Source organism: Carcharhinus amblyrhynchos, chromosome 9 (genome assembly GCF_965287045.1).
Source record: "Carcharhinus amblyrhynchos chromosome 9, sCarAmb.v2.hapA, whole genome shotgun sequence".
Taxonomy (NCBI): Eukaryota; Metazoa; Chordata; class Chondrichthyes; order Carcharhiniformes; family Carcharhinidae; genus Carcharhinus; species Carcharhinus amblyrhynchos.
Genome location: NC_137332.1, coordinates 30,163,104 through 30,178,860, shown reverse-complemented (window position 1 = coordinate 30,178,860; position 15,757 = coordinate 30,163,104). Strand labels below are relative to the sequence as shown.

Below are 15,757 nucleotides of genomic sequence, written 5' to 3'. Positions count from 1 at the left end.
ACTCTGTGTTTAGATAAAATAGGCAATTTCAGGCGGAGGCAGGGCACCAATGGAATGAACTTCCCACCTCCAATTTTAACCACTTTAAAAAGCATTATCAACAAAAGCAAAATGAAAAGCCGGTTCATATCCCACTAACACATAATTCATTTCAATTCAACTTTATGGTCATTGTATAATGTACAAATACAAATGCAACGAAAAGCGAGCTTGCAAGTCCCATGGTACAAAAAAAAAGTTTTATCTGTAAATATTTTCCTTGCTGAAGTCTTATAAAAACTACAAGCACAATGTCAAATCTGTCCTGATTAAAACTTTTAACTGGTTTACCCTTTAGTCAACTGACATTGTTCTGTCCAGACATACACAGAATTCCAATCAACACCCTTGTATATTCCACAATGCTAATGCTGAACATGAATTGCAAATTAGCTGTGGGAGTCGGAATCAATATTTACCCATCAGCAGTTTGCGAGAAAAATTCAGGTCATGGTTGCTAAATGTCTGAGCTGCTTCTCCCAGTTGGCTCACCATTTCTTTTTAATTAGAAGGAGACTGACTGGTGAAGGGAGGAGGTGGGGGTGGGGGTGGAGGGAGGTGGAGGGGGTAGTGGGGTACAGGTCTGGGGAAGGGAAGAAGCTGCTTCCGCTCACTTTGCACAAGCAAAATCATTGTTTATGAATAACTAGTACGTAATTAAATTCAAGTGGCCAAAGAGAGGATCTTCCCCCACGTTGGCTAATCACTGCACCCTAATAGGACTAGCCAAAAGGATTTAAAAATGCAAAAGCAATTTTGTTGCAGGACATATTAAAACTTAAGGCTTTCAGCAATTATCATGACTGATTCTCCGCATCTCAGGCTACTAACCTTCATGTAGTTGGAGGTTTACGGGTCATGGTGGAGGAATGAGTTATCCCCTTTCTTGTTCGTTTACATGTCATTTGGTTAATGGCATGTGTCAAGATGCAGATGGGTTTACCTCTCAGCCACACTCCTCTTTGGTAGTCAAAATAAAATCACAATAATACAACACAGAAAGAGGAAACTTGGCCCATCGTGTCTGTGCTAAATTTAAGTTTATTCTGTTAGTGTCACAGTGTTACCTTAACACTGCAATGAAGTTACTGTGAAAATCCCCTGGTTGCCACACTTCAGCGCCTATTCAGTACACAGAGGGACGTACAGCATCTGCACAGACAGTGACCCAAGCCAGGAATTGAAGCCGGGTCGCTGGCACTGTAAGGCAACAGCGCCAACCACCGTGCCGCCCAGAGAAAAGCAACCCGGCTGGTCCGACTCCCCTACACTTTCCCAATACTTGGTAATGTTTATAAATACAAGTATTTATCCAGTTCCCAAAGGTACAAGATACCCTTGAATAATTGTGGATTATAAACAAACTTCACTAATCTTGAAATTCCTCAGTGATAGATTAGAAAGGGTCAACTAAAGTTACTTTTTAATCTAACTTAAATGTTTTGTTTTTCTCATCAGAATTTTGCATCAGAAAAGGCCAAAGCGTACAGACCAAAATGTGATTCCCCTCCCAAATTACAGAGACACAGACATAAAAAACAAAGAATCCTTTAAACTCTGGGACAGCCATCAAAGCAATTTCATACTTATTCATCTTCTAGCCTACAGGAATGCTTCAGTGTTAGTTTTTTGCTGATAATCAAAGCTAAAGGATTCTGACTGCATTAGCACTCACAAGAAAATTATTTTCTTGCTGCCAATGAACAACAACAACTGCTGTGGAGCAATGTGAACCAATAGTCTAGATACCTACTCTTTTCAAAATTATAGGACACAGCTAAGAGACATCAAAGTAAGAAGGTCTTTTTTAAAATATTGTTTTCATGTATTTATATTCTGTTCTAGCTTTCATCATACAGACACTGACTGTTCACAGGTTTTTTGAGACAGATCTTCTAACAGGCCCCCCAACATCTCTTGAAGTGGAAGGTACTTCAGGATATTATAGGGCATTTTGCATTCCTGGAGTAGCAATCTGCACTTTGAGGTATACAAGATTATGAGGGGCATGGACAGAGTTCTTAGGGAGCAGCTGTTGCCCTTAGTTGAAGGAGAGGGATAGGAGGTTTAGGGGGGATGTGAGTAAAGAATTTTTTTTACCCAGAGGGTGGTGATGGTCTGGAATGCGCTGCCTGGGAGGGTTGTAGAGGCGGGTTGCCTCACATCCTTTAGAAAGTACCTAGATGAGTACTTAACACAATATAACATTCCAGGCTATGGGCTAAGTACTGGTAATTGGGATTAGGTGGGAGCTCAGGTGTTTCTTGCATGTTGGTGCAGACTTGATGGGCCCTTCTGCACAGTAGGAGTCAATGATTCCAGGAATCAATGAACAAAACATCAATGTCCTTTGGTCGTCCAATTTATCCATTGATCTTGGGTTTGATTACAAGATCTCCTTCTATAAGACATATTCACTTTCTACCCTGCACAACACATCTTTAAAAAGTCCCACTCGTTCTTTGATAGTTTCTGCCATAATTTAAACAGCTCACAAAAAAACGTTACTTAGAAAATATTCATTTATTAACACTTATGGCCACTCGTGCCTCAATACCAAATATTCAAACCAGTTCAGCATAGAAACATGGAAAATATTTGCAGAGAAGTTGGCGATTTCATTCATGGGCTGGAATTTTACACTCCACCCCACCCAGGGAATCTTTCATCTCTACAACCCAAGATATAAACCAACGTGAATCAATAGTGGACAGAACACTTCTCTCAGCTGGATAAATGGGTCTTGAGTGTTTAATGCAGTCCAGAGACAGGTCCTTCTTAGGCATTCTCCAGAATTAACTGCATATGTCTGTGCCTGTGTGAAGAGGAGTTACATGAGGGTGGAGGGTGAGGGGCTGGCAAGGGTGGGGACTGGCAAGAGTGAAGAACCTCATTGGAGTTTTGATTAGAAAATATGAGCGTTACAGACAGAGGAAGTATCAGGATCAGTGATTTCTTAGTGACAAAAGGTTAAAATGTAGAATCGCCATCATTACACAGTCTCCTCACATGCAAAAGACAGTTTTAATTTAGCACTAAAACCAGACCTAGCAAATGTGAATTGGCCTAACAGCTTCACTTCCTGTCATCAACCTCCATAAAGGTGACATACGACCATGGATAGCACCTCTGAAATGATTAAGATACATAAACCTCATCACTGCACCTCAAATATTAAGCAAGGCTTCAGGATAGTATTATTCACCATCGGTCAACTGCACTCTGCTGATGCACATCCGTAGACCCAACAGATCAGAAATGATTCTACTCTATGTGCCATTTGATCACCTCCATCTTTGTTAAAAATATGATTTGAAGGATAGAAAGCAAAGGAATGTTTTCTTATTATTTGTTGCCTCCTCTACTACACATTGTGACACAAATGCCAGGATTGGCCGCACCTTTTCAGAATTTTACAATTCTCTTCCAGTTTTCATCACAAGTTTTAAAAAGGTAGTTCTTTTTTATCAGCAGTCAACTTATATTTTGTTTTATTTATTTATTAGCATCACAAGTAGGCTTGCATTAATGCTGCAATGAAGTTACTGGGAAAATCCCCTAGTCACCACACTCTGGCGCCTGTTCGGGTACACTGAGGGAGAATTTAGCATAGTCAATGCACCCAACCAGCGTGTCTTTCAGACTTCGGGAGGAAACCAGAGCACCCAGAAGAAACAGAACGGAGAGAACGTGCAGACTCCACACAGATAGTGACCCATGCCAGGAATCGGACCCGAGTCCCTGGCTCTGTGAGGCAGCAGTGCTAACCACTGTGCCACCCTGACACCCGCTATACTTATCCAAAACAAAAAAAATTGTATAATTCCCATACATCTCAACATTGAGAATCTGCAAAAAACTTTCAGCTAATCTGGTCATGCTTCCATATTAAGAAGTCTCACAACACCAGATTAAAATCCAACAGGTTTATTTGGCAGCAAATGCCCTGACGAAGGGACAAAGCCCCGAAAGCTAGTGGCGTTTGCTACCAAATAAATTTGCTGGACTTTAACCTGATGTAGTGAGACTTCTTACTGTGTTTACCCCAGTCCAATGCCGGTATCTCCACAGCATGTTTCCATATTAACAGAGAGTGGTAATTTGTGTCTCTTCTTGCATATCACACAGCATTGTTTGTGCAAGTTACCAAATCAGTATCTTTCATCATTCTTACAGGATTTTGCCAAACCCACAAGATTATACAAGCTTGTGAATACTCTACCTGCCTTCCTTTTGAGCTCTCTTTTGAATGTTTAGAAGTAAAAGCTGAATCTCTTGCCGAAGCATGTTCTTGATGGCAGGAGCCTCTGGCAGGACTGCATGTGAGACTTCTGGTGGAGAGGTCATCAGTCTGGTTTCCCTCGTCAATCGCCAGATTTCCAACAAAGAAGCCACCTAAAATTAAGACCGATGTTAAAAGCTACAAGCAAATCAAGGAGTTCATAGTGGCAATGAATGACAAAATAGAAAATAATGATGAGCCAAAATGATGGCAAATCAACACACAATCTGAGGCATGCCACTAGTTAGTGAGATATCAAAAAGCCACACAATACCATAAGCCAGAGGAGTTTAGCTCCAGCAATTTCTTTATTAAAATCATTTTCTGATTTGTATACTGTGAGACACAGATCAAAGAACAATATTTCTATGCAGCATATCATTCTATTGATTAATTATTTTTTATTCATTCATGGGATATGGGTGTCACTGGCTGACCAGCATTTATTGCCCATCCCTTGTTGCCTGAGGGCAGCTAAGAGCCATTTCTGTGGCTCTGGACTCACATGTAGGCCAGGCCAGGTAAGGGCGCAGATTTCCTTCCCTAAATGATATTAGTGAACCAGGCAGGTTTTTCCATGGTTTCATGGTAATGCTTCTTACTCTGAGAGTCTTACTTCGAGATATTTTTGATTGAATTCAAATTCCACCATCTGCTGTGGTGGGATTCGAACCCGATTCCCCAAAACATTAGCTGAGTTTCTGGATTAATAATCTAGCAATAGTACCACTAGGCCATTACCTCCCCTTATTGTATTTTGGAATTTGATGTTGGGGCCATGACACATTCAGTAGAATTTTGAGATCACATGGTTGAAATGAAATGGTATTGCATTTTGTTGTAAATTGTAATCTCTTCCACGGACTTGCAAAGTAACATAAAACTAAACATTAACAATGATCAAAAAAGATTCATGTCATGGAAGTGTTTATACGGAGCCAGCTTTTACATATGCTGGCACATCTCTCACCAATTTGCTCATGACGAATTTTGCTGTTTTATAAGCAAAGGGACATGATTTCATGCAACAAATTATTTTGCTGCAAAAGCAAAACTATATTCCTTTCAGAAAACTCTGCCAAGCGAAGTTTAATTACTGGATCAGAGAATCAAGTAAATTAAATAATGTTTGTAAGTTTCTGATTGCCAATTACAAGTACATAGCATTAAATAATTGGCTTCCTTCTTCTTTCTTAAAGCACATTGTATAATTATTCTGGCTACGAGCTCAGAGAATGTAGGCATTGGAGATTCAATTGTATAAAGGCAACACATGGTGCAGCATACACCTTCACAAAACATTAACAATGACAATACAAGTTCAAATGGCCATTAAAAACCAAATGAAACACTCAAGGTTAATTTCCAGAAGAACAACATTTAAAAGCTGGGAATTTATGTTAAACTTGCATGGAATCTTGGTTGGATCACACACAAAGAGTGCTGCGAACAACTCTGGTCACTGTGAGAAAGCACAGATGTTACTTATAACGATGATACCAGAGCTAAGCAATTATCACAAGATTATTGTGGCGCAAAAGGAGACCATTTGGTCCACTGTATCTGTACCATCTCTGCAAATGAGCATCACGTCTTCATGCCATTCTCTGTACCCCTGCACATTGTTTCTAGTCAAGTAATCATCTAATGCCCTTTTAAATGCCTTGATTGAACCTACCTTTGCCACACTTCCAGGCAGCACATTCCAGATCTCAAACACTCGATGTGTGAAACCAGTCAGGAAATGGGGTTCTTTTCTTTAGAAAGGAGAAGATTGATGGGTGACAGAGTACAGGGCTTTGAAATTATGAAATGATTTGACAGGATAGTTGCTGCTATTAGTGGTGTTCCAACTGAAGACTGATTGGTCATTTCCACCTAAATTCAGCATTTAAAAAATCTTTTCAGAATGGCACTTCGCCTCTCTGCTAGATGTCCATCCATCAATGGTGAGCAGAAAGGTGCAGACATGCTTCACCCAGGTACACAAGCTGCTTATTGTCTCCGTGGGCTTCTCTCACTGTACTCTGAACCAGGGCAACAGCTCTTCCACTTTTTTGTTAGTGACTGTGACATCTTCTGAGTTCATGGAGTTCAAAATTGCACTCAGGTGGCAGAATTGCAGATTTTAAGTATGCAAAGACACAAATCCAAAATCTACAATTAAGGTTATTAGCATTTTTGATGTAAATAGCCCTTGTCTGAAAGGGTTAAGGTATATTTGATGGAACTCCAGAAATTTGGAGTGAACAAGACACAATCAAAGGACCCAGTTTCGACCTCATCTTCCAGTCCGCCTTGGACAGTTGCACTGGAAGTTTGACCAGGTGGAGGACAGATTTTGGGCTCAAATCTACCATAAACTTTCATTAGCTTTTAATTTAAAGTACTGTTATAACTGCAATTTTGAGTTTGATGCCATGTCTGACATTTTAAAATGAATAGTCTTTTGTACCTAACTTCCTCCAGGTATGGACAGATAGATAATTCATTAGCCGATGCAGGTAAATTTCTAGAAATAAAGGGAAAGATAGGATCATCTTGTGAGAAAAAGAATGCAATGATATATTTTTCTTCTGGGAAAAAAAATCAAAAACAATTCACTGCCTAAAGAAAAATGTGTAATATGGATCAAAGATTAAATTGCAATCCTAGAGCACTTCAGGAAAAACCTGGACAAATTATGACTCTGTAAATTAAAATATAAAGAATGTAACTTAAGTGTCTTAAACTTGTCTTAACGTGGAGAAGGTGCAAAGGCAGGAGGTCTCCCAGTTCACTAGGAGATAGGGGCACCTGCACAATGGTGCCCCAAGCAATCTTCAGCCGGCTTCATCACCCCATGGTCACTGGTGAGAATCATACTTCTGTCCAAAAAAGCGACTGTGTTATATAAGATTGCATTTTCAAACTCGCCCAAACAACAACTCAGAAACTCTCCCGGTTTTCTCGCTCGTTTGGTACTTCGAATTTTTCTGGGTAGATCCAGCCCTTTCAACTCTCTCACTTCCCTCCTTTACCTATCTCCAGCCCAGTGACTCAGCCAACATACATGCTCCTCTTCAGCCCTTCCTTGCAAAACTAATGTGTGTGAAAAAGTACACTGATGTATAAACACCTTCATTCAATCACCCCTATTAGTTGTAAATATGTAAATATGTCCCCATTAATCCATCATTTACTGATATGTTCAGAGCATGTTTGTTGATACTTTCCCGATCCTTCCAAATTAAATACAAGACAGCAATTTAAAAAAAGTACTTAGTTGAGAGTTTAAACCAATAAAATAAATCTGGAGGGAATTGGACTTTGACTCAAGTTCAGTCCAGACAAGAATAGCTAAGTTAAAAAAGATCCAAATGGTAAAAAGCTGGACTAACTTCAAGTAAAATTCCAGAAAGAGAAATCTAATAAAGTGTCCAACAGGATCAGAAAGACAGTTGGAATAAACCTTACATCCATCCCAGAGAAGGATACTTACTCAAACTTTTAAAGATCATCAGTGCATTCCTGGTACATCAAGAGAACAGCTCCCAGTTTCAAATTACACTTCTACTGCTCAAATAGACTATGAAACTTTCACTGACAAGCAGATTGTACTCTCCTTACTTGAGAACTATCTTTAACTTAGAACATTTGGCAAAAATGCACTGTTAAAACATCATACGCTTGACAGTTTATGGTCAGTTTAAGTTCACCTTAGACATTTCAAACTTTCTGTTTAAAATAAGAACAGGAGTAGACCATTCAGTGACTCAAACTTATTCCCTTATTCAATTACATTACTGTTTGTCTGTCATTGTTTCATATCTCTTGATATCCTTATCAAACTAAAAACCATCTTTCTCTGTCTTTTTGCTTAGTACTTCCTTTTTGTTTACTGGTGCATATTTTTTTCCTATTAGCATGGAAAAAGTTGCATTTATGTAGTGTCTTTAACACAGATAGCATCCCATGTGGCTTCGCAGCTGCACATCGTGGGATTTTCAAATTCACCGCCCCGCCTCCCTGAAGTCTTCAGACCTTTTGCTGGTACATCAAATGTTCTGTCCCACCTGTGACAATTCCTGTAGTGAGCGGGACTGGAAAATCTTGCCCATAATCAAAGAAGCAAAAATCAAAGAGATAGTAGGAGGTGTGACCAACTGCTTGGTCAAAGGGTGGGTTTTAAGATAATGAGAGGGAAGGGAAGAAATGGAGAAGCTCAAAGAGGACACTCAAAAGAACTGAAATTAAACAATTTCATGCATGATCACTGATAGTAGGGTAAAGGCTGAAAGGACATCAAGGAGACCAACGTTAGAGAAATAGAGTTCTGGAGATGTTCTACTGTTGAAGATAGTTATAAAGATAAGGAGAGCCAAGTTCTTAAAGAGATTTAAACACAAGGATGAGAACAGTAAATTGGTGAGGTTGGAAGTATGTTGACAAGGGGAGGACAGGAGTGACTGGTGAATGGGGCTTAGTGTGAGATGGGATGGGGTGGCAGTGTTTTAGGTCAGCTGAATGAAGGCTGCCCAAGATTTAACTGGGCAAATTAACATCTCATCCCAAACTGAATATCAGGCAGGTACCAAGGCAAAGGAAGAGCCAACAAGTAAAGCTGCGTTATTAACATGTTGCTCTCGTCAGGCTGCAATCCTGACTGAATCCATTTCCCCTTCAAGTCCCAGTGAGGTTTCAGAGCTGAGAGATTTACAAGCGGCATGATCTTTTTATCATTCTTTAATGAGGGTGAGGGCATTGCTGACAAGGCCAGCATATGTTGCCATTTCTAACTGCCCTTGAGAAGGTGGTGGTGATGGTGAGCTGCCTTCTTGAACCATTGTTGGCCATCTGGTGTTGGTACAACCACAGTGCTGTTGGGAAGGGAGTTCCAAAATTTTAACCCAGTGACAATGAAAGAGTCAATGATATAGTTCTAAGCCAGGTTTTCCTACTGGTGTCCAGGTCAGTTTTGTTCTTCAGCTTTTCTATAATTATTTTCAGCCAGTTCAAAGGGCATTTAAGAGTCAACCACATTGCTGCAGTCTGGCTAGACAAGGTAAGGGCAGAGATTTCCACCCCTAAACAATATTGGTGAACCAGATGAGTTTTTAATGACAATTGTCTCAGAGTCACTATTGCTTAGGAAAGCTTTTAATTCCAGATTTATGAATTGAATTCAAATTCCAACAACTGCCATAGTAGGATTTGAACCTGTGTCCCCAGAATATTCGCTGGAGCCTCTGGTTACCTAGTCCAGTTACCACTATTTCACTTCCTCCTGTTCACCAGCTACAAGAGAAATATTGTGAATAAAACAGACCACTATATATATTATCATCTTGGATCTTAAACCATGTGAGCAGAGGTGGTATATTTAAGCTGTTGGAGCAAAACCAGTCACCTGCCAAAGCTGCTCAATGTGATCTCTTTCTGTGACAACATGAGGGGTAAAGTCAGCTATGATGAAGCAACATCAGAAGTATTACATATTTTATAAAGGGTTTCAGGTCACTTTAAGAGCTGATGATTTGAAGGTGATGTCATAAGGGTGCATGCTCAGACTGCTGTTCTACTTTCAGTTTTGTATTCTGTGCAGAGCAAAGCACAGTTCCTCAATAAAACTGTTGCGTGTTTATTTGAATCGATGCGTGCAAACCAAGTTTTTCCCTTCTTCTGTTACAACTTGCAACCCCTAACAGAGTTAGGACTTCACAAGAACCCTCTGAGAGACACAATGGAATTAAATAGGGTTCTTGCATCCACACACTTTGGCATATTCTTCTTTGGTATTTTCTTTACTTTGCTGCAGGTCTTCTTTAGAGGGTGTCTTCTTACTTACCAGAACTGAAGGAAAGCTGTCCAATCTTGCTCACCCAAGAACCAAGACAAAGCAATGCCAAGTCCTCATCAGAGAGTTGTTCCAAGCTGATTATGCCACTCTGATGTCCCATACTGAGGAACAGTTATAGTGGCGAATGGATGGACTCTCTCATTACTGTGAAGTATTTAGTTTGACCATCGTCATCGGGAAGACAAATTTTAACATATAAGTAAAAGCTGGCAGCATGTCTTGAGATATTATCAGCAAGGGACAAAGGATAGAATATTACAGTAAAAAGTGCAATGCTGGGTAATTTTGAGGTTAAGGTGTGCAGGCAGGATGAGATGCTACTACATTTTTGATGATCGGCACTGACATGGTTGGCCAAAAGGCCTTTTCTGTGCTGTATGAGTCTATGCAATGGCTGTGATAGGCAAGAATTAATCGTAAGTTTAGGCTTTGACTGTGTGATGGTATAAAACAAGTGATACTGAATCAACAGCCTGATTAACATTACTCTCAATATTTTGTTTCCATTTTTTGGAAGAGATGTCAAACAGGCCACCTAGTCACCTATTCCACAAAGTCAAAGTCTACTCAAGGAATATATCATGTGCATCTACAAAGTAGCAAAGAAAAACAGACGGGAAGTTCATGTGTTCTATTAACATCTTACTCCAAAGTTACTCCCTGTATGCATTAATATACAGATGCATATATGCAGAATTACTTACAGTGCATGTAGTAAATTGATGCTCAATTATAGGAAAGTAAACATTTGAGAAGTCAATGCCTAATGGCCCAATTATTTTGCAATTGGGATTAATTGTACTGTTAATACAACAGATTGAAAAATAATCATGCGTGTCAGCCTTCCAAACCACAATCTCTCAACTCACTGGGCACTGCTAGCTCAGTGTGAGCTTTGTGTTACTGCTTTAACTTGTGTCAAATGGAAAATCTCCAGTTGTATCAAATAGAGATAGGGATGAGGGGTGGTGTGGTGGAATAGGCAGGTGGGGGAAATGACAGGTGTAGGGGAGGGTTGTGTGAAAGGCATTTGATCAGCCTGGTTAGCATTCTGTTTACTGAACGTAGGAACAAAACTTTGGTCTCATTTTTCACAGTGGCCTTTCTCTCTATTCCAGCCAACATAGTAACATGGGACACTGATAAAAAGAAGTACATTTCATGAATACCGTGCTCTTACAAATTCCTCTTCCTCGCTGGCAACTGTGGATCCTGTTCCCAAACCTCTCCCAATGCTGGTCTAATCCACCTATGAAAAGTTATAAATCTCTAACACAGAGTTAATGCCCCCTCCTTCTAGACAGCACCTGACTCATAATTACTGCCCCCACGCAGTGACATGCTACTTAACAGTTATTGCAAACCCTTGAATTTTGTTACAATTTGGATGTGAGAGGAAGGTTCTTTACGCAGAGAGTTGTGGGGGTATGGAACGCGCTACCGAGGAGGGTGGTGGAGGCAGGAACGTTGGACTTGTTTAAGGTTCAGTTAGACAGACACATGAGTGAAACGAGGATGGAGGGTTATAGTAGGGGCTATTAAATAAGGTCAGAACCTCGGGAGGCACCGGAAATGCAGACTTGTAAGTTAACGTTTTTGTCTTTTTATTCCGCAGGTGGAGGTCCACCTCGTTGTCAAATGAGGGGCATGCACAAGGTGGGTCGTGCATGGGCTGCTCTTGGAGGTTCCGGGAGTGGCCTAGTACTTCGTGTCGGTGTGTGTGCTTGATCGTGGACCGATAGACAGGCGCCGCAACAGCTCGGTGACTAGCACTGCTGGCTATGCAGATTCATGGATTTGGGCCTGTGTCTGTGGGAGTTTGTGCATTCTCCCTGTGGTTGCGTGGGTTTCCTCCGGGCGCTCCGGTTTCCTCCCACACCCCAAAGATGTGCTCTTAGGCTGACTGGTTTACTAAATTGACACTATTCTCCCCTGAATCTGGCTAAGTTAGGGGAGACACGCAGGGTAGAATAGGTGTAGGGTGATGCGGCGGCGCGGGCTCGTTGGGCCGAAGGGCCTGTTTCCCGTGCTGGGTTGTTCTTTGTTCTTTGTAACTCTTTTACTTATTTTTCAGGCTACTTACTGCGTTTAAAAAAAAACATGCATCCTCCAAGGCAAAGAACTTCAATGTTAAAAACAGAACATTCTCAGCACCAAGCATCAAGCTCTCCCTTGTCACAAATAGGGAAGATAGGTGCAAAGTGAATCTCCTACACTGCCCCAATGATCAGTCTCACTGGCAACACCAAAGGTGTTTCCGTGATGTAAGTAAAATCTATCAGCAATTATCACTGGCTTTTCTATTTCTAAACTGAATGTCTCAAGAGCCATTACCATCTTTTTCCAATTCATTGTTTTCTCATAGAATCATAGAATGTACAGAGACATGCCCTTTGGCCCAAATTGGTCCATACCGACCATAAAGTCCATCTAAGCTAACCCCAATTGCTTGCATTTGGCCCATATCCCTCTAAACCTTTCCTATCCACGTATCTGTCCAAATGCTTTTTAAATGTTGTCAATGTCCCTGCCTCAACCACTCCTCTGGCAGCTTGTTCCACATATGTACCATCCTCTGTGTAAAAGCTTTGCTCCTCAGGTTCCCATTAATTTTTTTCCCCCCTGTCTTTCAGCTCCCTCCACACAACTTACAAGGGCTGGAAGTGAAGCTGACTCTGCTGCCTACAGGGATTCGATAAGCAGCTCCTGGATTTGGGAGAGACATAAGCTATCAGCTTTCATTTAAAAAACTCACTTCATGATTGACATCAGAATCATTATGTAGGAAAAGGTGAGGCTGAGAACTTAAGTCTTACACTAATAAACTCCTGTATTACAGGGTGTTTCTTTTTAATGATTTCTTCATTTTTTTTTAAGACAATTCACCTCTTTACGCATGCTCACTAAACATTTCCTCAGGGTGATCTCCCAATGTAATGTTTTTAAGTTGCTGTGACTCCAGGATTAAACCTGGGGGTGGGGTTGCTGTGGATACTGTAACCAGGATGGGAAGGGGAGAGTGGGAGTTGTGAGAGTTGGGCAAGGGGAGAGTTGATCCAATAGGGGTGGAATGGAGGGAGAATTGAGAGAACAGGGTGGGAGGGATGAGAGTTTTGTGAACTGGAGGGAGGGGTACATGTTGAGAATAGGAAGAGGGGGTAGTGGAAGGAGGAGTGACAGTTGAGAGTGGGGGGGGGAAGGGGAGACAGTTGAGGAAATGCTGGTGGGTTGGGGATGTGAGTTGAGAATACAGGGGGCTGGGGACAGAGTTGTATGAACAGAGAGGGTGGGGAAGAGAAAGTGGGGCAAAGGAGTTGCAAAATAATTTTGAAGGTTCTGTGGGAAATGATGAGTGATGATAAATTTGAGGACCTTGATTTAAGATGCAATAATTAATACAATAGACATTTGTAAGGTGCAACTGTCCCACTCTGATCAAAGTTTAATTTCACCAAATTATCAGTATGATATAACTTCGGCAACAAAATACTTGAAGGCAAGTGAGGGGGACAATGGCCTAGTGGTATTATTGCTAGACTATTAATCCAGAAACTCAGCTAATGTTCTGGAGACCCGGGTTTGAATCCCACCACAGCAGATGGTGGAATTTGAATTCAATAAAAAATATCTGGAATTAAGAATCTACTGATGACCTTGAAACCAATGTCAGAAAAATCCATCTGGTTCACTGATGTCCTTTAGGGAAGGAAATCTGCCATTCTTACCTGGTCTGCCCTACATATGACTCCAGAGCCACAGCAATGCAGTTGACACTCAACTGCCCTCTGAACAAAGACAGCTCGGGTTGGGCAATAAATGCTGGCCAGCCAGCGATGCCCATGTCCCACGAGTGAATTAAAAAATAAATCTCAGCAGGTGCGAAATGTGTATTTGATATGTCCTGCTCCGAGGAGAGAGCAAACACAGTTGCAGGGATTTTGGAAGGGAATTCCCTGTTCCTTCCTGCCTGTGAGTTGTGCCAACTCCACAGTGCCTGAGGACCTGTCACCACCACTCAGCTCCTTGAACTAAACTTTGCCCCAATTGATGCCTGAGACCAGGCAACTGGGAGAGAATTCGTCCACCCTCTCTGTGACACCAAAACCCCTCAATTATTTGGTAACAATCTGATAGCGCAATGTTATAACAATCTACACCAAGCTGCCCCTCCTCCTTATAAAGTCATGAACAATATCACTAACCCCCATACCCACAGATCAGGTAAATTCACCAGCAGTAAATGGAGCCTGGCTCCAGCAAGTTTCGCAATAACCAGAGTTTCACTATGGGGCACGGCAGGAGTTGTAGTTTTATCAAGACGGCCCATCAGAAGAGCTCCACGAAGGCCTGATTGCATCTCCATAGTTGTAATGATGTGGCATAGCCCCTTTAAGGCAATGGGTCATGTGACCTATGGGTGTGGGGTAAACTGATGGGATCTGTCCAGAGTGGGCAGTCTACATTTGGAGTGTGGAGTGAGTAGACCTCATAAAGAACTGTGTTCCCTGATGCCTGATCGTGCAGTAATCAAATAAAATAACTGACACATATTTCATATGGTTTTCATTACAAACTTTATGCCATTATGTGCTCCATTATGACCACGGTGGTCATTGCTGCCATGGAGGAGAAGGAACTTAAAACTCCGATTACTTATCTTGTGACCCTACCAGAAGTTACAATCCATGGTTTGGGAACACCCTGTTCTTTACTGTGCTGGGCAACAGTCATGCTCATCTGTATGCAATCTCACCAATTAGCCAAAATTTCCCCCTTTGAATGAGTTTCTTGATCCTGCCAACATCTCCAGAAGCACAGCTAAGTTTCAGCAACTTGTCAAGCTGGAGGCCATGTCCGTAAAACCATATCCAGTCATATCACAGCAATCTGACATTCCAAAACACTTCACAATTGAACTGCAATCAATCAGGCTAATTGTGTTTCTATAAATTCAGCAAACTTCCATGAATATTGATTTACATAGAACATAGAACACTACAGCACAAACAGGCCCTTCGGCCCACGAGTTGCGCCGATCACATCAACACCTACCAATCTATAGACCTATCTATAACCCCCAATCCCATTAAATTCCATATACTCATCCAGAAGTCCTTTAAAAGACCCCAGCGAGTTCGCCTCCACCACCACTGACGGCAGCCGATTCCATTCACTCACCACCCTCTGAGTGAAAAACTTACCCCTAACATCACTTCTGTACTTGCCTCCCTGCATCTTCAATTTGATTTACTTCATTTTTTTTTACACAGAGTTTGGTGAATGTCTGGAACATGCTGCCTGGGAGATGGTGGGAACAGGTATAATAGTGACATTTAAGGGACAACTAGATGAATACATGATGAGTAAGGATGGGAATGGAAGGATGCGGACTCCGTAAGCATGTACAATTTTGGTTTAGGCAGACATCATGATTGGCGCAGGCTTAGAGGGCCAAAGGGCCTGTACCTGTGCTATACTTTCCTTTGCTCTTTGTTCTTTATTCTATTATTGTCACATTTATTGGGATACAGTGAAAAACGTCATTTCTTGCGCACTGTAGACAAAGCATATCGTTCATACAGTACTTCGGGAAGAGG

The 15,757-nt window shown here is 41.3% G+C and overlaps 1 protein-coding gene across 1 annotated transcript in view; it reads right to left on the bottom strand.

Moving 5' to 3' along the window:
- The window catches only part of ccdc24 (coiled-coil domain containing 24), a 100,537-nt gene that overhangs the window by 67,496 nt on the left and 17,284 nt on the right, over nt 1-15,757 (bottom strand). The window contains exon 3 of the mRNA XM_080196544.1: nt 4,262-4,434. Within this exon, the coding sequence (XP_080052670.1) occupies nt 4,262-4,434 (173 nt within the window). The remainder of the gene's footprint in view (nt 1-4,261; nt 4,435-15,757) is intronic.